General features: G+C 51.8%; 1 protein-coding gene across 1 annotated transcript in view; it reads left to right on the plus strand.

Moving 5' to 3' along the window:
* The window catches only part of SH3PXD2B (SH3 and PX domains 2B), a 104,225-nt gene extending 83,158 nt beyond the window's left edge, over positions 1–21,067 (plus strand). The window contains exons 9-13 of the mRNA XM_047867487.1: positions 3,544–3,661; positions 6,699–6,925; positions 8,831–8,880; positions 9,794–9,919; positions 17,252–21,067. Coding sequence (XP_047723443.1) covers positions 3,544–3,661; positions 6,699–6,925; positions 8,831–8,880; positions 9,794–9,919; positions 17,252–18,796 — 2,066 coding nt within the window. The 3' untranslated portion in view covers positions 18,797–21,067. The remainder of the gene's footprint in view (positions 1–3,543; positions 3,662–6,698; positions 6,926–8,830; positions 8,881–9,793; positions 9,920–17,251) is intronic.
* The last annotated feature ends 255 nt before the right edge of the window (positions 21,068–21,322 follow it).

Below are 21,322 nucleotides of genomic sequence, written 5' to 3' on the forward strand. Positions count from 1 at the left end.
TAGCTAATAAATCGAAGGGTTTTAGAGTCAGACCTGAATGTGAGTTAGCTGAGTTGGGCCAGCACCTTAACCTCTCTCCACCTCAGCCTCCTCCTCTAAAAATGGAAATGATGGTGTCTGTACTGTGAGATTTTTTTTTCTTAATTAAAGGAGATTCCACATGCAAAGCATTTGGCAAAGAACCGGAGACAATAAATAACTGGGAACAGTTATTAAATAACTATGCCTTACCCAGGGGTGACGATTTGGGCTTTTAGCTGACTGTTCGGGGGAAAGCACAAAACCACTTTTTGTGTTTATCAGAAAAGAGGGTGACAAGAAGGGGGATAATTCTGTGCTGAAAGGTTAATAAAAAATGTGTATGTGGGTTTGCGTTTAGTTTTATTACAGCCAGCACCCCTCATCGAAAACATATGTCATTTTACTGGTGGTTTTGTGGGGCCCCCAAGCTCTGAGGGGCTGGGCCAACTCAAAGAATCCACTCAGATTCAGGGGTTGTGGTGTTCTGCATGAGAGCTGTAGCTCCCTTAGGCAGTTGATGATGACCATTGTGGGCACCCCGCTGTAAGAGACTGGTTGTTAACCCCATCTGATAGATGAGGAGACAGGCTCAGAAAGGTAGAGACACTTGGTTGGGGTCACACAGCTAAAAGGTGGAGAGATCCCACATTTTCCTAAGTTTGCACATTTTTCTTCTCCCTTGACACAAGGGCTTCTTTTAGTGCCTCTTTATAAGTCACGCTAGGAATAGAATTATATCTACTGGTGGCCTCTGCACCCGAGTTCAAGGTTAATACTCAGGAAGTTGGTCCTTTTAAGATACCTGGGGCTTGGCGTAGGCTCAGAAATAATTCCTCCTAAACGGGAACGTGCGCTCAGCGTCCCCTTTGCCTCCAGACACTGGGAGTGCTTTCTTCTCACCTCTGCCTTCTGCCCTTCACCTCTACATGCTGCCTGTCCAGTCTCATGGAGGTACTGGTCTTTGCCCCGGCCTGTGGGCCGCCGCCGGACTCTGGGGGACTTGTATGCCATCAGCTGGCGTCAAGGTGCCTACCTTGGGATTTTCTTCCCTGTTCAGTGTTTGGAGCTGGGTCCCTGCGTCTGCATGCGTCTTCCTGCTCGGGGACTGCCCATGCCTGTTGCATGTGAGAAACAGTGACCTTGCCTGTTCTGTGTGTGTTGGTATGTAGGTTTGGGCAGTATTTCTCGGCCTGGGGCTCTAAAGTTTACCAGGTTGAAAAATAATGCCTGGGGCCTCTATAATGCTGAGCCAGTGACCTGTTTCTTTTATCAGACACATCACAAGGGGAAGAAACCCACATCAAACTGTCCTAGGCCAAAAGGGAAATGTACCAGCTCGTCACTGAAAAGTCTGGGGAAGGACTAGCTTCAAGCATGGCTGGATCCAGGGGCTTGAAAACATTATGGGGACCTGGGACTTAACTCTCCTCCCCTCTGCTCTGCTGTCTACCTTGCCGACACCATTTTCTCATGACAGCAATTCCAGGCACCTTTCAGAGATACCTACCAAAGAAAGTGCTTCTCCTTCAACACAAGTCTTAGGACTGGTTCTGACCGACCCACATGCTATCCCTGAACCAATCACAGTGGCCAGGGGAAGACAGCACTTTGGCCAGGCCGGGGTCCTGCACCCTCCCCGTCCCTCCAAGGCAGTGGTGAGGTCAGCCTTACCCAAACCATGTGGATGGAGGCTGGTAGTGGCAACAGAGGAAGGGCAGATGGACGCTAAGCATGCAGTGTCAGCGGGCACCTGCCATGCAGTCTGCAAGGTTTCCCACCGTAAGGTTTGTTCGGGATCACTAAGTGTTTCATGGAGCCCAGAGAGCGCCTCCGGGTGCCGGAGAATCTCCCTGTGTAATTCAGGTGAGGGGTGGGCCCCCAGGAGTCCAGGGCCCATAAGACTGACTGCATTTAGTCTAGGACTGAAGCAGCAACCCTTCCCACCCAACCAGAGAGAACTTCTGTGCATCTACGGGTTTGAATTACCCCCTGCACCCCTCACAGCACCCGCACCCACCCTGCAGCTACCATGAGTGAGGGGAGCAGCTGACTCTGCTGTACGCAGGATATCTGCAACTTGAGTCAGCTCAGCCCCCACAGAGCAGGTCAGTGGGCTAGATCAATAAATAAATAAACTCCCTCTGTGTTTTCCACCTCCCTCGACACCAGCTGGGCAGGCCACAGACAGCTTGTGGTGTTTTCCCAAAGAGAAGAGAGTCGGCCCCAACATGCTGGCCATCAACACCAGCCCACAGCTGGCTCGGTCACTCCCTGGGGGCCGGAATGTAAGCTAAATAGGAAAGCCCTTCCGTGTCCTCTTCAGGGTCCCTGGGGACACTCATCTGTTCTGTCTCAGGAGTCCCTGCTGACAGTGTTGAGCACGGGAGCTATTCTCTTGTTCTCCGGAGGGCCCTGCCAGCTTGTGACAATGAGCAGTCCTCCAAGCAGAGCCTGAGAAATAGTCCCATGGCTTTGAGGGGAAAGACTGAGGCACCACTGAGAGTGAGGTGGAAGGCACCCCAGTCACATTAACGAAAGTTGAAGTAGGCAGTGATTTCACTGTGCGCACGTGTGTGTGCACGCGTGCGGTCATGTGTGTGCATAAAATTATCATGTGACACGCTTAAAACGAATACAGTGTTAAATGTCAATTATATCTCAAAAAAACCAAAATATTAAAAATAAAATTGAAGCTTCAGGCGTGGTTGGATCCAGCGGCTTGAAAATAATTAATGAAAAATGAAGATCAGTTACCCACTAGGTAATGACAATTGCTTTTAAAAATTAAAGGAAGAAAGAAAATTGCTAGCTGTAGCCTCCTTGGTAGGGATTTCAGCCTGAAACCATCTGTTGCCAAATCTAGCTTACCCCTGAACCCTCTACCAGCAAGAATGTGGAGGAGCCACAGATGACTTAACCCCCTCTGGCATGAGCTAGGTGGCTCCCACCAGGCCTTTGGGAACCATTCATTTACTAAACGTTGACTAATGTACTAAATAGTTACACAGTATTGCCAGTACCGTGCCCAGTGCTAGAGACAGAGGAATAACTGAGACAGACACAAATCCCTACCTTCGTGGTGCTTGTATTCTAGCAGAGAACACAGACACAAAACACAATCACCAGGTAAATTGTATGGTGTGTTAGAAGGTAATTCCTGGTATGAGGAAAAAAATAAACCTGGGTAAGGGGGATGAGATTGCCATGAGTTGGAATACTGCATAAAGCAAGGTCAAGGAAAGTAACCTTGAAGCACAGCTTTGACCTTGAGGAAGATGAGGATGACTGCATGACCCTGAGGGATTTCAGAGGGACAGAGGGATTGGGACCTGACCTGTGTCCTGTTGCTGCTTGCACAGGGTCATCCAGGCCTAAATGAGGGCCTAGGGGGTCCCCAGAAATTTCTGGAGGAAATCCTTCCTTTCAGTGGGCAAGGGCGTCTCATGTATCACAGCCTTGGCCGTCAGCATCCCAGGACTCTCACTGTCTTTGACTTAACCCAGCATCCCTTTGTCCCTGCAGAGGAGAAGTACACAGTCATCTACCCGTACACAGCTCGTGACCAGGATGAAATGAATCTAGAGCGAGGGGCTGTGGTGGAGGTGATCCAGAAGAACCTGGAAGGCTGGTGGAAGATCAGGTACCTGCTGCAACTGAGTGGTCACATGGTCTCTGGGTGCTCAGAGGTCTGTAAGTGATTACAGATGGATGGGATGAGGTTTTGGCCTGAGCCACAAAAGGATGCTTCTCCTTGGTGCCGTTTAGACTCCCTCCCTATCCAGATCCTTCTCTAAAAATCCGTAATAGACAAAACCTCCAAATGCCCCAAACCACAGATAGCGGTAACCCTGTTGAGCAAGACTGGTTTCCACCCCCATGTGTTTCTCGTAAGGAGACGCTGCATTGCCCTGTGTGGGTGATTTCCCACTCCAGCCCTGCTCTGACACCAACAGGATGCATAACACCACAGGACCGCAATTCATCCTAGAGCCAAAAATTGCCCTCATCTCAGAGTTCAGTAGTATAAGCTGGAAGCCAGCTTTCGAACTCTTTATCACAGCTCTTTCGCCTATGTGATGCAATCAGAACCCTATGAGTGCCAACTCCTCCTGGCCTGCCTGCCACTTCCCCAGTGTTAGTCCTGGGAACCCCTCCTTGGTTACCTTAGGAGGCAGGCAGTGGCAACAAGACATCAGGGCAAAAAAAGAAGTCCTTGGGACCTGGTGTCTATACAGCAATGTGATGCAGGATATTAGGGCCATTCATCGGGGTTCAGCCTGTGGTATTTCATTCATTCACTCAACAAACACACACCAAGAATCTGTACTGGGCCAAGCCCCATTCTGGGACTTGGGGAGTCAACAGTGAGAAAGACACAGAGGTTCACACCAGCAGGCACGGCAGGCAGGCTCAGTCCCCCGGCAGGGTGGTGATGCATGGGGACTCTGGAGCACAGAAGAGGAGCTCCTGAGCTCAGGGGGCAGGATGGCTTCCTGGGAGGGGTCTACAGTACTGAGGTTTGAAGCAGGAGTAGTGACAGTGACACCTAACATATCCTGAGTGCATATGGTGTCAGCTACATTACGAATTATCCCAAAACTTAGTGGCTCTGGAATTCAAGGAGTGACTTACTTGGGTCCCTCCTGAGGTTGCGGTAGGATGTCAGCGACGCATGCCATCATCTGAAGGTTCAGCTGAGGCTGGAAAGTGACAAACCAGGATTTAAACCTGTACCTTTCTCACCCCAGAGCCACTCACCTCTACGTGCACTGCTCTGCTTGTGGCTTTGTGACCCCAGACAGTGAATTGTCTCGTGCCGAGGGCCTGGATTCTAGGTAGCATGACATTTTCCAGTTAGGACAAGATTGGCTCCCTCTCAGAAGATATTTTAAGATTGAAAGGCATCAAATCCTGCAGATTTCTGTCTCCTGTAAATTGGCTTCCAGTTATAAAGGACCTTTGTCGTCACTGAAACACAGTGCTATTTAGTTCTTGAAGTGATTCTTGACGAGAGATTTGGCCTTGCCATATATCATCTCCAGCCATTCAGGTCTCTTCCACTCTCCCCCAGAGGTGTGGGCATGCATTATGTGGGCCAGACCAGCGGGGTGCTTGCAAATAGTTGACATCCGGTTCTCAAGGGAAAACTACCCTTGAGTTGTGGTGTTTTCCAAAGTGTACATAGTCCCACCGGGTGATTCCAAGCCTCCCGTGCAATGTCACTAAATGTGGAGTTCGGAAGAGACGAACACAGTTGACGCTCACCGGTTGGGGCAAGCAGGCTCCAGCACCCCTCTGGTCCAATTTGACCCCTCGGCTCATGCTATGAAACTGAGCTCTGTTGTGCAGAGAATTAAGCGATCGCATTCATTGAATCCCTTTGGAATTCAGTGAGCTGTCCGTCAGGGTCTCGGTCACTCTGCAGTTCAGTGACCACCAGCTGACTCTTAGCAAGTCGTGGAACCAGCTCCTGACCAGCTGAATGCATGGTGGTTGTTTTTTTATTTTTTATTTTTTATTTTTGAAGTTTATTTATTTTAAAGATATAGTATGAGCGGGGGAAGGGCAGAGAGAGAGAGAGAGAGAGAGAGAGAGAGAGAGAGAGAGAGAAAGACTCTCAGGCTCCATGCTGCCAGCACAGAGCCCAGCGTGGGGCTCATACTCACGAAAACTTGAGACTGTGACCTGAGCCAAAACCAGGAGTCTGCCAATTAACCGACTGAGCCACCCAGGCACCCCCTGAATGCATGTTTAATCTACATGTTAGCCAGTGTGACTAGAGCCATGCCCTGGCTGTGCCAGGCTTTGTGCCAGAAGCTGGGGCTGCTGGGAAGAGGCAGCAAAACAGGTTAGGAGCAGAGACTAGACTGGTGCGGACTGCCTAGGTCTCAATCCGTTTCTGCCCCCTCCCAGGGTTGGATGCGTGAAGTACGTCAACAGCGGGAAAGTGGGTAGAACAGACTGGCATACAGTAGATGCCCACTAAGTGGCAGTTATCACTGTTGTCATCTCTGCGATGACTGTAACGGGACAGTGAGTGTAGCAGAGCTTTATGGCTGCTTGCCTTTGCCAGGCCGTGGGCAGTTTGTCTACTTGTCCTTTTATTTCTTTATTCAACTCCCTGGCACCAAGGCTCTTGCCACACAGAGATCAGTCAGGTGCAGCGTACCCCAGGAGCTCGTGTTCTAGCTGGGGAGACAGAACCGCCACAGCCGAGTGCACTGTGTGTCCCAGGTGCTAGGGTGGTGTTGTGTGCGGGAGACACTAGGTCACCGTGGAGGGAGGGGTTCGTTCTCTGTGAGGCTCAGGAAAGGCTTGAGAAAGGAAATGACAGTAAGCAGAGCTGGGGAAGAAAGAACAGGAAGGACAGTGGGAAGGGGCTTTCCCGACACAGAGTTTCCAAGAGCAGAGGCCGCCGGAGTGAACGATGGTGGTGCGTTTGGGAGACTCCAAGTCTTGTGCGGTAGGAGGGACATGGGGGTTGCTGTTAAGAGATGAGGCTGGGGAGGCAGGCAGAGGGCGGGTTGGAAAGGCCTTGAATGCCGAGCTGAGGTCAGCAAGGGCCTCTGGCCCATCGTTCCTGCCGTCTGGGACTTGAAGTGCCGTGCGTGGTAGGAACACGGCTTCTTTCTGTGCGTCTGGCAGAGCAGCCTGTCCAGCATCCCTCCTCTTCCCAGGTACCAGGGCAAAGAGGGCTGGGCCCCAGCCTCCTACCTAAAGAAGAGCAGTGGGGAGCCCTCACCCCCGAAGCTGGGCCCCGGCTCGTCCGCCCACACCGGCGTTCTCGACCTGGACGGAGTTTCCCGGCAGCAGAGCACGGTGGGCAGGGAGAGAGAGCTGCTCAACAACCAGAGGGACGGCCGGTTTGAAGGCCGCCCGGGGCCCGACAGCGACATCAAGCAGAGTGAGTGACTCCCCACCGAGCTCCGGGGGCTGAGGACCTACTATGTGCCAGGCTCCGTGCTCAGAGCTCCTCACGTGTCCCTCATCCTCACAACAGCCCTGCTGCCCAACATCCTGTAGACAGGAAAACAGGACCAGAAACCCTGGGGAGCTTGTTCCAGACCATGGTTTTTCCACGATCTTGTGCTGATCGTGATAGCTTCTATCTCTCAAGCCCTACTATGTACCAGGAATCTTACAGTTAGTCTCATTGACTCCTTGTAACGACCTCAGAGGGACTAAATTACTTTTGTTTTACAGATTAGGAGCCAGAGAGATGAGGTGATTTGTCCAGGGCCACCCAGCTAGTAAATGGTAGGGCCGGGACTTGAACCCAGGCCCACCTGACCCCAACACCTGTGCCCTCTCTTTAGGGCCTCGTTTCTGAGCCAGAAGTTGTTGACCTTGCGTTGAGTTGACTCGAACAACAGTTCTTTATGCATCTTACTTTCCAAAGCCTTCTGTATATATGCTTCCATTGAATGTTCCCAACACACCTGAGAGTATGGGTTCCTTATTGTTGTCTGCAGTGAGCATGGGACCCCACCCCCGGGCACGTGACCCTGCCCCAGTTGTGCAGGGCAGGAGGAAGCCGTCTGCTGGGAAAGTCCCCTGACCCAGCTAGACTTCTCCAACTGTTTACAGCAGCTCAGCAAACTCGTAAAAGTCAGTGAATTCTTGAAACTCAAGAATTTCTCCATTCTCTGCTCAGCTGATGTCTCAGGAAAAAAAAAAAAAAAAAAAACACTGGCATGCCATGGCGGGGTTTCTGGCCAGCCCCTGGCTTCTGTGATTCTAATCTATCATGGCCAAGAGCACAGGATTCCCATTAACGCTGAGCAAATAAGAATCTGAACCCCCATGTCTTTGTTAGAAGATGGGTTCCGATGCTCAAGCAAATTCTCCCCCCGCAGTAACAACCCCTCCCCCCCCCCCCCCCCCCCCAGGAACAGGGGCTCAGATCATTTAGATGTTCATTTCTTTCTCACAAAGCTGTCCGGCTCTGCGTCCAGGGCTGCTGGGGCAGCTCTGTGCAGTCAAAGTTCTTATGAGACGCTATCTTGTGTTGCCCTCATCTTGCTGGTCCAGGGTGGTGCCCCACTAGTCCAGCCAGTGAAGAAGGCAGGGAGGAGTGGAGGACTTGACTCAGAAGCTACATGCTCTCCACTCTGTCACGTCCCCCCGGCCAGAACTTAGTCACATGGCAATACCTAGCTGCAAGGGAGTCTGGGAAGTGCAGTCTTTACATAGGCAGCTTAGTGGCTGGCTAAAACTCCATCGCTAACTAATTGTAACAGAAGACAGGGGAGATGGGGATTTAAGAGATTAGCACATCCCAGCTGCCAGACTTGCCCTCCGTGTGGACCTGTGCTGAGCCAGCTCAGGGGATGACACATGTTCCGCCTTGAGCCAGGAGCCTGGACCATTACGCAGTCATCCTCCTGAGCCTGAGACTCAGAGCAAGGGCAGCCCAGTTCCAGAGTAGAAACCCCTGATGTCGTCAGCCCACATTTGTTTGTTCTGTTTATGTGTGGTTTAACATTGCACGCCCACCAGGTGCCTCCAGCCTCGTTTGCACCCTTTCCTTTCATCTCTGCCACTGCCCCTGGGTGGCAGGCAGGCATTACCACGCCTGTGTTCCACCGAAGCCTACATCGTGGGGCCTGTCTGGAGAGCCGCACGCCGCTCCGGCACACGGGCAGTCCTCATAGTCCCAAGCCAAGTCTGAGCGGCTCCTTCCCAGTCAGGCTGTTTCTTCCCACAAGAAGGGTCACAGCAGCTCACGAATGCCTGCCTGGTGTCCCCCTGAAGAATTCCATCTGCAGAATTCTGCATGTGTGTGCAGTAAGCTCTCGTCTCTTTGTAGGATCGCCCAAGATGAGGCAGAGACCCCCTCCTCGCCGAGATATGACCATAGTAAGTGGACCCTTGCTGCCGGGAAGCCAGGCCCTGATCCGAATCTGGCCCCTCACTCCCACCTTGCCCTTCCCAGAGATGTTCTCTTGCCTCTCCACACAGCTGCCTGGACAAGTGTCGCAGACCAGACAAGTGTTGGTCTGATCAGAGGGGGAAAGGCTAGGGTCCCCTGGGAGTGATGCAAGTTACCTATGGCTCTGCCACGGTTAGGTCTCAGGATGAGCCCTCTGCTTCCTGAGCCCACTTTGCTTTATTGTAGGTCAGTCTTCTCAGAGAAGGTAACTCGAAACCAAAGCTGGGATGAGGCATAAGTATTTGTGGTGCCGTTCTGGTATTTTACTTTCAGACTCTGTTTTTAAATCTTTAGGTACCTTTTCTAACCAATACTTTGAAAATTGAGCCTTCTACCATTTATTGAGCACCAGTTGGGCACCCTGCAGTGTGCTGGGTGCTTCATTACGTGGACCTATTGAATGCTTACAGTGATCCCACCAGGTAGATACCCATTCTACAGGAGATGAAACTGAGGCTCCAGAAGGGGAAGTGATTTGTCCAAAGGTGCACAGCACGCATAAGCAGTATTTCCAACCCAGATGGGTCTGACCTGCAAGCCCGTGTTCTTTCCACAACCCTCACTGCCTCTTGAATTCAGAGACTGTTGTCCTGCCCCAGATTTTCATGATTGTAGGTAAATGTCCCATGTTTCTCCTCCTCACTCTGAAGCTGATGGTCCAGTGAACCATCTAGGAGATGATCTGCACAGATGGTCCTCTGTGTTTTGTCCCTTAGAATCCAAATGGGTCCACCAGCTCCCCTTGAGGGTGATTGTGTGCCCCCGACCCTTAGCGCCTCCCCCCTTCAGCCAATGGCAATGGACTTACCCTGGATTTAGCACTGTGTTTAATTGTGCCAGCCTCGAGGTCTTAACCTGCCCAAGCCTCCCGTTCCACCCCAAGTGGAGGAAGAGTATTACACTATTGCTGAGTTCCAGACAACCATCCCTGATGGCATCAGCTTCCAGGCGGGTCTGAAGGTCGAGGTGAGTGGACCCGGTGCCCCTTTGCCTACTTGTGATTCTTGAACCACGGCACCACCTCCTGCTTCTCTCATTTCTCTCCTCACCCTCCCTCCCTCCCTCCCTTCTTCTTTTCCTTCCTCCCCTCTTCCCTCTCTTCCTTCCTCTCTCCCTCCCTTCCTCCCTTCTCTCCTTTCTTTGTGGCAGCTTTACCGATACATAATTCACACCATACACATCACTGACTTAAAGTATACAATCCAGTGTTTTTTTAGTATATTCACAGAATTGTGCAACCACATTCAGTGTTAGAACGTTCTCAACACCCAAAACAGAAAGGCTGTATACATTAGCCGCCACTCCCTGTCTCCCCTCAGCTGTTCTCAGCCCCCCTGCCCCCAGCCCTAGGCAGCCACTAATCTGCTTTCTGTCTCTGTTGCTGTGCCTGCGTGAACATTTCATATAAGTGGAATCATACACTATGTGATCTTTTGTGACTGCCTTGTATTCTGTTTTTATCACCACCTACTTCCCCTTCTTGCTTCTCTCTCTCCTTTTCGTCCCGCTCCTTTGCTTGTCTGCTCTGTTCCTGCACCAAGGCCAACATAAATCCTCTCTCTCCTTCCATTTCTTTCTCCTTTCCTCGTGGAGTCAGAGCTTGAGGCTGTTGCCCGTATTTCCCGGAGAGCCTGGAAGTAATGCTGTAGCAGTCAGCTGCCAGGCACTGAGCTCAGCACTTCACACACAGTCTCTCTCTTAATCATTTACTCTGGTGAGGCAGGACCATTCACAATCCCCATTTTTCAGATGAGGAAGCTTTGGCTCAGGAAAAAAGGTGCTGTCCAAAGTCACACAGCTGAAAGGTGGCAGAGGCAGGATTTGAACCCATGTCTGTCTCCAGATTTGAGCCAGGACTGTTAACCTCCTATTGTTAGCCATCTGCTGGACATTTGGGAATGTCGGGAGGGCGGGCACCTTATCTGTTTTTCACTCCTGTGTCCTTACAGCTAGCACAGTGCTTGGCACATGGTAGGTTTGCCAGAAATATCGATTCAGTGAAAATCTGTCTCCCCACTAGCCTCCTGCCTGACACTCAGAAGGCCGAGGAATATCTTCTTCATTCTTACCCACAGCCCTGGCATTGGGGCTGGTCCGTAGTGGGTGCTTTAGAAGTGAACGTTTGGCTGATTGAAGGACATTAGCAGTGGATGGATGACTGTTGAGCCAGTGCACAAGTGTGGTTGCCCTGAGGGTCTTTAATCACTCTCTAAGAGATCTGCAAAGCACCTGCTGGTTCCCTCCCACTCTGACACTTCCTGCCTCTCTCTCTCTCTTTCCCCTCATGCCCTGGGGCAGCTGCCCAGGCAGCTCAGCAGAAGGTGGCTCCCCGAAGGTGCTGCGTCCTGGGCCTCTCCACCACCAATTCTTCCCAGGCATCTCCAGAAAGTCATCCTCAACCAAATGTCTTTCAGCCCATTGAGGGAGGGCTATCTGCAGAGAGCTAAAGTCTCTCCAGCTAATTTTATAAAATGCTAATCCCAGTCTAAGTAGACAGACTAAGGGGAAAGCAGAAATACCCACAAAGTTCTAAAAAGACTTCATAGCTGTTCCTTTTGCCGGTTTGTTTTTTTTTTTGTTTTTTTTTTTTTGGCCTTTCTGGCCTTTCCAACTTCATATCTATAGAGAACTCAAGGCATCTTGATTTGTGCTAAAAGATCATTCTATGCCCAGTTCCCCATTTTGCTGCTGTAAAACCTATACATCCGATTCGACATGAAACATGTGCCTTCTTCCTAGCATCTTTTCACACCCCAGGCTGTGTCTCCGACCAAAGCCTGTTTCCACAGCTTTTCTGTGAACCCCACTGGTCAAGCTGGCCCTTCTCCAGCTCTCTTACTCTCTCTGCCAGGACTGACCTTGCTTTAACCCAGCTCCTAGCACTCCACCTGCCTTCTCATAGAAGGCACTCAGGGCCTGGGTGGCTCAGTCGGTTAAACGTCTGACTTCAGCTCAGGTCATGATCTCCAGGTTGATGAGTTCGAGCCCCGCATCAGGCTCTGTGCTGACCATGTGGAGCCTGCTTAGGATTTTCTCTCTCTTCCTCTTTTTCTCTACTTCTCCCCACCTTGTGCTCTCTCTCTCACTCTCTCTCAAAATAAATAAGTAAACAAGCAAACAAAAGGCACTGAAGGCCATTTTTTGAACTGAACTTGGCATCTCAAAATCAAATTCATTCTTTCAATCCTCTAGGAAGCCTCCCCTGATTCACATTGGTTTCCCTTCCCTACCCTGTATGGCTTATCTGGGCCCTATGTCTCAGTCTTCAGCTGAGAGCAAGCCCCTCACTTCTGTACATGCTTTCTTGACATAATGAGAGATGAGTGTTGTTTTCTTCTTCTTCAGTGACTGGGTTTTGTAATCCAAGTTGAAAGTTCCCTTCCCTTGGCACTTTGCATAGATCACTCTGTTCTCTTCTCACATCTAGTGCTGCTGGTCACGAGCTACTACCTACCTAATTCTTATTCTCTCGTTCAAAATCTGTCATTTCTCTGATTCTCGCAGGAGCTCGTTATCTTTAAAATGCTTGGATTTCACGAAAGTGCGTCTAGGTGTGACTTTCTTTATTTTTACCTGCTTAGCATTGTGGTGGGCCTTTTTGATCTAGGCCTCGAGATCTTCCTAGAGAGTTCCCCACTTTTACTTTTTTAAATAGTGCCTCCGTTCACCCTCTTTATTCTTTCCTCCTGGAATAGTTATTAAACAGCTTTGTGACCTTCTGCCCCTGTTCTCCACGTCTCCTGACTTTTTCTTCACGTTTCCATCTTTGTCCCTTGGTGCTGCCTTCTTGGAGCATTGGGCCTCATCTTTTTTTTTTTTTTTTTTTTAACGTTTATTTATTTTTGAGAGACAGAGGGAGACAGAGTGCAAGCGGGGGGTGGGGCAGAGAGAGAAGGAGACCTAGAATCTGAAGCAGGCTCCAGGCTCTGAGCTGTCAGCACAGAGCCCGATGTGGGGCTCGAACTCATCAACCGGGAGATCATGACCTGAGCCAAAGTTGGTTGCCCAACCGACTGAGCCACCCAGGTGCCCCAGCATTGTGCCTCATCTTCTAGTTCATTCATTTGCTGTTTAACAGTTCAGTCTGTTGCTGGTTTTATTTCCACAATTATTTTCATTTCTGAGAGTGCAGTAGTGATTCTTTTTCCCGGGTGCCTGTTCTTGTTTCAGCAGAGCCTGTTCTTTCGCAAATTTGATGCCCTTCCGTCATGCTCTGAGAATATTAAATATGTTGAATTTAAGGTCCTACTGTTATAGTCCATTATCTCTTTTCTCAGCCGTATATCCTTTGCAGTGCTGTTGGTTTATTTCCGTTCTTCTCATGGTGTTAGTACTTGCCTTGGGCTGTGCAAGAAGAGGCAGCAGTCAGACAGTCCAGAGGGGGCTTGTACACAAAGTGCTGGTCAGCTCCCACCAGTTCCAGCGCTAGGTTGGAGACTTCAAGCCAGCCACTGAATAGTGTGGGGTCTCTCTGACCCAAGCTCTCACATTCCCTGTTTCCACTTATAAGCAATCACCTTCTTTACTCTGCCTGCCCTAAAAAAATGGAAAGAAGGGCTGTGAGGAATCAACCAGCCTGGCTGCTTCTGCTCTGGTATCTCAGTTAATCCCCTGTTGCTTGCTCCTGGGCACCCTGTTCCCAGGCTCCCCCACCTTGAAGTCTGGCAGACCTCAGCCCTGCTCCACCTTTGGTGGCAGGTACCCCTGCAGCAGCCCTGGGCCACAGCCTCCCTCTGCTGCCTCTGTCCATCTGTGAGTCTTCACAATTCCTGGTCTGCTAACTTCTCCCCTTCCTCCTTCTGAGCTTGGCTTTGTATTCATTTATTTCCCTGGCTTTTTCGCATCGAGGGGAAGCTGCTATTCACCCTCCTCTCGAAACCAGAAATCCAACTTGCATAGTATAAAGGTTTGGTTTTCTTTTCCTTGGAGTGCTGAAAAATATGATAAAACCACCTTCTCCTTCAAGACAATAAGTTTCCAGCATTTTGTACACACACACGCACACACACACACACACACACACACACACACACACCGTTGTTCAAGCATGTCGGCAAACAATATTTGCCGACAGGCACCACCGCTACCTGGCTCAGAATGTTCTGAAATCAGCCAAGCGCAGCTCAGGATGTCGTGGACCATGAGCCAAAGCTGAGGGCTGACTCTGCGTGCAGCCAGGAGCTCATGGATCCCTGGAGTTTCCTGGGGGTGTTGGGGTGCCTCCCGCCAGTCTCCACCCCCCACTTCAACTAGAACCAGTCCCCTTTTTTATTTCTGGCCTTTATCCTGTCTCTCTTTGCTGAAGCTGATCCATTTTAAAAGCTCACATACCCGACATTCTTTTCCAGAAAACACAGACATAACCCAACCTTGAAACTTAACTGCTCGTTGTTCCATGATGTCAGCATACGGCTCTGCCAGTGGTAGCCTGGGGGCCTCTGGTGGGAAGCCACTAAAGCTTTTGGCTTACCCAAGTATTCTCTTCTCATGAGCAGTTCTGTATCTTCTACCTTCTCCCCTACTTTGCTTCCTGGCTCATTTCAATCTCATCTTAGCCTTCAGATTTCGTTAATGGAGCCACAGTGTTCCAACACGATGCCCAGGATCACCTTACTTGCCTGCCTGGTCTGTGTATGTTCAAAACATGTGCAGCTGCTGCTGCTGATGATGATGATGATGATAGAGGCACCTCTCTGTGCCGGGGACCTTACGCCCTCGATAACAGTCTTCACAGAAGTCCCAAGAGGTCGATATCTTCAGCCTATTCTTTTTTTTTTTAATTTTTTTTTTCAACGTTTATTTATTTTTGGGACAGAGAGAGACAGAGCATGAATGGGGGAGAGGCAGAGAGAGAGAGGGAGACACAGAATCGGAAACAGGCTCCAGGCTCTGAGCCATCAGCCCAGAGCCTGACACGGGGCTCGAACTCACGGACCGCGAGATTGTGACCTGGCTGAAGTCGGACACTTAACCGACTGCGCCACCCAGGCGCCCCTCTTCAGCCTATTCTACAGATGCACCTGAGACAAAGAGAGGTTAGGTCCACTGCCCAAGGTTGTATTGCTAGTAAGTGGAGCTGGGATTTGAACCCAGGCATCTCTGGCGTTAAAGCCCAGGCTTTTTTCCTTCCCCTTCATTCTTGTGATTTGGCATTGGCTTTTATTCATGATAGCTCTCGGCCTCCCTCTGGTAAATGAAAACTCCCGTAAGTTGTGATCAAGAACACACGTGTTGAGTGCTTCTGCCGTAGGACTTTGCATAGAGCGTAAGCTTAGCAAATCCTCATTGATGTATTTCGCCGCGATTATCGTCCTGTTTTCATTTTCTCACGTACACACTTGGAGTGGTTGAATTCGTGGGTGTGCCGACAGTGACTTGTATGCCCAGAGTCACCTTTAATTATTACCAGAGCCACTGGGTGTCGGGGAGATGCTGGTCACCCTCATGCAAAGGGCTTGCCTGTATCAATACCCTTTCTGGGAAACCAGCAGGGCTTGTTAAATATACACTTGTCACATGCATCCTGCCTTGTCAGTGATCTCCACTGTAATTTAATAATAGGAAACATTTACCTTTCAGCATTGACCAAGGGCCACTGTGTGCATTCGCTTATGCAGTCCTCCTGAAAATCCTGTAAGGGGTGTTCTTGTTCTCGACACCGTCCTCCATCTCACGCTGTGGAATCTCAAGCATGTGGCTTGTGCGGGGCCACGCAGGCGATAAAAGGTGGAGCCAGAACTGGAACCCACACCGCGGGCTTCAGAGCCCGGCCTCTGCCTCCTGCCCTAGGCTGGGCGGAGGAGTGCGGCGGCAGGACTGCACCCGTGGCCCTCTCTGCCCCCAGCACTTTCTCACCTCAAATACAGCTCCTCCCCAGACAGGTCCCCTTTCCCGGCGGCCATGGTCGCGTAGTGGTAAAGGCTCCAGCTCTGGAACGCACACACCTGCCTTTTGCTCCCGCCTCCTCCGTTAACTTTCCGCAAGACCCTCTGCAAGTCCCTCAGTTGTCCCGAGGCTCAGTTCTGCATCTGTAAAATGGGATGATAATCCCCATCTCACACAGCGGTTGCAAGCATTAATCAGGTCTCCTGTGGAGGGGGCCTGCCAGGGAACTGCAGAATATTGGTTTGCTCAGTCTGCTGCCACGAAATGTCACAGGCTGGGTGGTTTAAACAACAGAGGTTTCTTTCCTCACAGTTTTGGAGGCTGAAAGTCCAAGATCAAAGGGTTAGCAGATTTGGTCTCTCGCTAGGCCTCTTGCCTTGGCTTAGAGACCGCTGTTTTCTTAACTGTGTTCACACGTGGTCGTCCCTCAGTCTGTGTGTTCTCTGTGTCCTAATCTCCTCTTATAAGCACACCAGTCATGTTAGATCAAGACCCACCCATATGACCTCATTTTAACTTAATTACCTCTTAGAAGGTTCTACCTCCACATGCAGTCACATTCTAAGACATGGGAGCTGGGGCTTCAACCTATGAATTTGGAGAGAGCACACTTCAGCCCATAACATGTAACATACACACCTTCTAGTCAATTCAGCCATATGATACTGAACAAAAAGGAGACAGGAAACATAAGATCTTAAATACCATGGGTGATTCCACCCATGGGTGTCTGTCCCAGAGGGAGAAGGAGAGGAGATAAAAGTTTCTTTTACCTTCATCAGCAGAGGTTCCCCTCTGTCTAAAGATGAGCTGAGTGTGGAATTGGAGCAGACACTGCCGGTGGCCTGTCCTGCAGCCCGACCCTCCTGCAGCCGCACACAGGTCCCTGAATATGACAGCCTCCCATCTCCTACACCCCCATTAGGGCACCACCCAGAGAGGCCAGGGGATTAATGCCCTGGGGGGGTGGGGGGGAGCAGGGACTAGGAATCAGGAGATAAATGTCCCCACCCCCCAAGTTGGGGTGAGTTCTGCATGGTCTCAAAGGGTCCTGGCAGATTAAGCCCCCGTGGCCCGAAACAATAACATACTCATAATTGGCTCTCTTTTCCCACTTTCTCACTTGCACCTCCTGAAATCACCTCTCAGATTAATTACTTGTACCCAAGTCCATGTCTCCAGGACTGCTTTGGGGGATATTCAAGATTAGACCAGAACCTACCCCCATGTAAGATGTTTCTGACCCACAGTAAGGTCTCCATAGATGGTCCACTGCAGCCGTTGTCTGGGGATCTGCTGAGTGAAAAGTCCTTGCTTCCAGAATCCAGTCACATGTGGGTTCTCCCAGACTGTTCTGGTCCACTGGCCCTGAGACCATCCCTACTAAATGCTCTCCTCTGTCTTTCCCTCCAGGTGATCGAGAAGAACTTGAGTGGCTGGTGGTACATTCAGATCGAAGATAAGGAAGGGTGGGCCCCAGCCACCTTCATTGACAAGTATAAGAAGACAAGCAATGCCTCAAGACCCAACTTCCTGGCTCCCTTGCCCAACGAGGTGACCCAGCTCCGTCTGGGGGACACAGCAGCAGCAGAGAACAACACGGGCAGTGAAGCCGTCGGCCCCTCCCGGCCCCTGCCCGACGCGCCACATGGTACCGCGGACTCCGGGATACCGTGGTCCAAAGACTGGAAGGGCGGCAAGGAGGTCCTGAGGAAGGCGTCTTCCGACATGTCCTCGTGCGCAGGCTACGAAGAGATCTCAAGCCCCGACCTGGAGGAGAAGCCCAGCCTCCCTCCCCGGAAAGAATCCATCGTCAAGTCGGAAGGGGAGCTGCAGGAGAGGGGGCGGCAGAGGATGGAACAGCTCCGGGGCTCCTCACCCAAGCCTCCGGGCATGATTTTGCCCATGATTCCAGCCAAACACACCCCCCCGTCCCGAGACAGCAGGAGACCAGAGCCCAAACCTGACAAAAGCAAGTTGTTCCAGCTGAAAAACGAGATGGGGCTGGAGTGTGGCCACAAGGTCTTGGCCAAGGAAGTGAAGAAGCCCAACCTCCGACCCATCTCCAGACCCAAAGCTGAGCCACCAGAGGAGAAGCCGGAAGTTGTTCCCCAGAATCCCTTCTTGAAGTCCAAACCTCAGGTTAGGCCCAAACCAACTCCTTCCCCCAGGACAGAGCCACCTCAGGGCGAAGACCAAGTAGACATCTGCAACCTCAGGAGCAAGCTGAGGCCTGCCAAGTCCCAAGAGAAACCCCTACTAGATGGAGAGAGCGGCCACCAGCCTGCTGGGGGCCAAGATGCAGCCTTCAGCCGGGGCTTCCTCCCAGGCGACGGGCCTGGCCGCACCCAGGACAGGACGGCCAAACAGGATGGGCTCAGCCCAAAGGAGATGTCCTGCAGAGCCCCTCCGAGGCCAGCCAAGACCGCAGATCCTGTGCCTAAGAGTGTGCCCGCCCCACTGCAGGAGGCTTCCCCGCAGAGACCCGTGGTCCTGCCCCGCAGACCACCGCCCCCCAAGAAAACCACCTCATCCTCCAGGCCCCTCCCAGAGGTCAAAGGACCACAGCGGGAAGCCAACGAAGGCAAGACAGCTCCTGCCCCAGGCCGGGCCCTGCTGGTCCCTCCTAAAGCCAAACCTTTCCTTTCCAATTCCTCAGGTGGCCAAGACGACATGAGAGGCAAAGGTGGTCCGGGACCACGGATGGCGGGCAAGATCGGAGAAAACAGGGAGAAAGTAGCCGCAACCCCCTTCCCCAATGCGGATGGCCCGAAGGACTCTTTATATGTGGCTGTGGCCAACTTTGAAGGAGACGAAGATACCAGCAGCTTCCAGGAGGGGACGGTGTTCGAGGTCCGGGAAAAGAACAGCAGTGGCTGGTGGTTCTGCCAGGTCCTGAGTGGGGCCCCTTCCTGGGAAGGGTGGATTCCTTCCAACTATCTCAGAAAGAAGCCGTAGCCACCTCCTTCCCTGTGTGGCGGTCCCGTGCATCCCTGCTGGCTTTACCCACATATTTAATATGCCTCTTAATTTATCAACCTTCATGCAGCTTAAAAGGAAGGAAGGCTCTAGAGTACTGTGGTTTCTTCCCTCCCATCACAGCATTCCCTGGAGGCTCAGAGGGTCAGAGGCCACACCCCCTGCTTCCTCTCCAAGCCAGCATCCCTGCCTTAAGGCCGGTGGCATTGCCACCCTGTGTAGGCCACCTAGCAGCGGGACCGTGACTCTCCGACGCCTCCAAGACCAGAACCCATGATCTGGAAACTGCAGAAAGGGTCTCTCATTGCTGGCACCCCACCCAGTCCGTGATGGCTGGCCCCCAACTTCTCCGTGTTTCTAAAATCCCAGTGACTTTATTTACTCAGTTTCCAAAATGCCTGGTACCAGAAAGAACTCCATCTCCTGGAAGTTGGCTCCATTGCCAATCCCAAGGAGATGTCCTCCTCGAGGCTCGGGGCCCAGGAGCCTCTCAGGTTTGACCAGATGCAGCTGTCCCAGGAGTGGACCTGAAGGTCTGCTGAGCCATTCTGCCTCCCATCTTCTGTCTTGGGACCCTGACTGATCCTGAGGGCATGGTCCCAGCCCCAGCACGCTTCACTTTCCCACAGCAGGGCTTTTTAAATAGGAATCCCTGCCCCACCATGGGGCATTTCACTTTGTCTCCATAGAGCAAGAATCTCAAAGTCGGTTTGAAAGGAGCTAATCACAATCCATGCCCCTTGTGAGTAGCTAGTAGGTGCCAGACTCTGTACTTGGCACTTTACATTCATGTTTTAACCCTCACATCAACCCTCTCTTGTAGTATACCTGTTTTACGGACGAAGAACCTCAGACTCAGTGTGCCCAGGGGCACACGAGCTGGGCAGAAGAAGAACGAGGACTTGAATCGAGCTAGTGTGACTTCGGTGCCGGTGCCCTTCCCCCCAGTAAGAGGCTAACCAGGCAGGGAAAAGGAAGAAGCTAACAGTGTCAGGAGCAGGTGGCCAAGGGCTTCTTCGTGGTGTGGGCACCAGTAGCTGCTCCCACACCCACCACGCCTCCAACCCATCACAGCTTGCACCGAAGGCTGCCCTACACCGTGGACAGCTACTCCTCGGCAACGCGGGGATGCCCAGGGCTCTGGCGGCTGCCACAGGGCCCTGTTTCCTCCTCCTGTGCTGCTGCCCGCTCTGGGGGATAAAGCTTGTGGAGCCAAGGGAGCTCAGATGGTCTCACGTGCCAGCCTTGAGGGGCCCTGGTGGCTCAGGGGCCAGCAGCTGCATCTCCACAGGCGGACGCCTCCCGGCCCTCTCTGCTGCTGCTTCCTGCTCCTCTCTGGCATTCACAGAGCAATTTTTCTTCCTTTTTTTTCTTTTTTCTTTTTTTTTTTTTTTTTTTTTTTTGCATGCACTCTCCCTCTCTGTCATCTCACTTCCACCCATTTGGACAGATATGCTTCACGGAGGCACAGCTACCCACCCTACCCTGCAGAAGAGGATCCAGCTCGGCAATCTCCAATTCAGTGATCGTCTGCTGTGATGCTTTGGGGACCACGGGGTCAGCTTTCCCAGGGACGCCCACTGTCCCCCTGCAGTGCCAAAGACTTCTGTGCAAACAGCCCTCTTCTGCTGTCCGCTGCCCGCACTGCCATGTGGGCTCTGGATGCTTCTATGGGAGAAGGAGCGTCCTGAGTCACAGTAGCGTCTTTATTCCTTCCTTCAGTCGGTCCGTGGACCCCGGGCAGGGCCCCGGGGTGCTTCTGGCGGTGCCCACTTGCCCCCTGGCCCTCTGCCCAGAACCGTGGGGAAGGACAGTAGTCAGGGAAAGGGGGAGCCGGGAGAGGGCCACCCACATCTTTGACATCCCCTCATTTGGAAGGGAGCGAGCCCGTAGCATGGTTTTCGGAGTTTTTGACCCACTTTGGCTTAAACAGCTTTTATGAAGCTGTTATGCAGGATTCGACTACATTTCCAAAGACAGAACTCGGTCTCTTTTTTGCTGATTCACTTCTGCTTCCGTTGACCTTTCCAAGTATTTTGTGAGTGCCTACCACGTGCTAGGCACTGGGTACACCAGGATACGTGTGGCTCCAAGCCCGGCTCTAAGAGCTCTGGCTTTTGTTTGCTGATTCCACTGAAGGGGTTATCTTTGGCTCCGCTCCCTCCTCCCGAAGGTCCGCTGGGTGGGAACAGACTGGTTCCACCTCCCTGTGGGCAGAAGTGGTCCTGCAAATGAAAGAATTTGCTTTTTTGTTATTAGTATTATTCTGACGCGAACCGAAGGTACTGAAATCACATTCCTCTCTGTTCACCGTTCTTTGCTCAGGACACGTCTAGGGCCTGAGGACTCCTCTCTTGGGCCGGCTCCGTTTGCCACAGTGGTGGGCCCTTCCTCAGGCAACTGGAAGTAGGGGGTCTTGATGGCCCTGTGGCTCTCCCTAGCTGTCCTTGCTCGGGAACTTAGGTTTACAGCATTCAGCCCGGTGGCCACCATTCTGCGAGCAAT

The sequence above is a fragment of the Prionailurus viverrinus genome, chromosome A1 (genome assembly GCF_022837055.1).
Source record: "Prionailurus viverrinus isolate Anna chromosome A1, UM_Priviv_1.0, whole genome shotgun sequence".
Taxonomy (NCBI): Eukaryota; Metazoa; Chordata; class Mammalia; order Carnivora; family Felidae; genus Prionailurus; species Prionailurus viverrinus.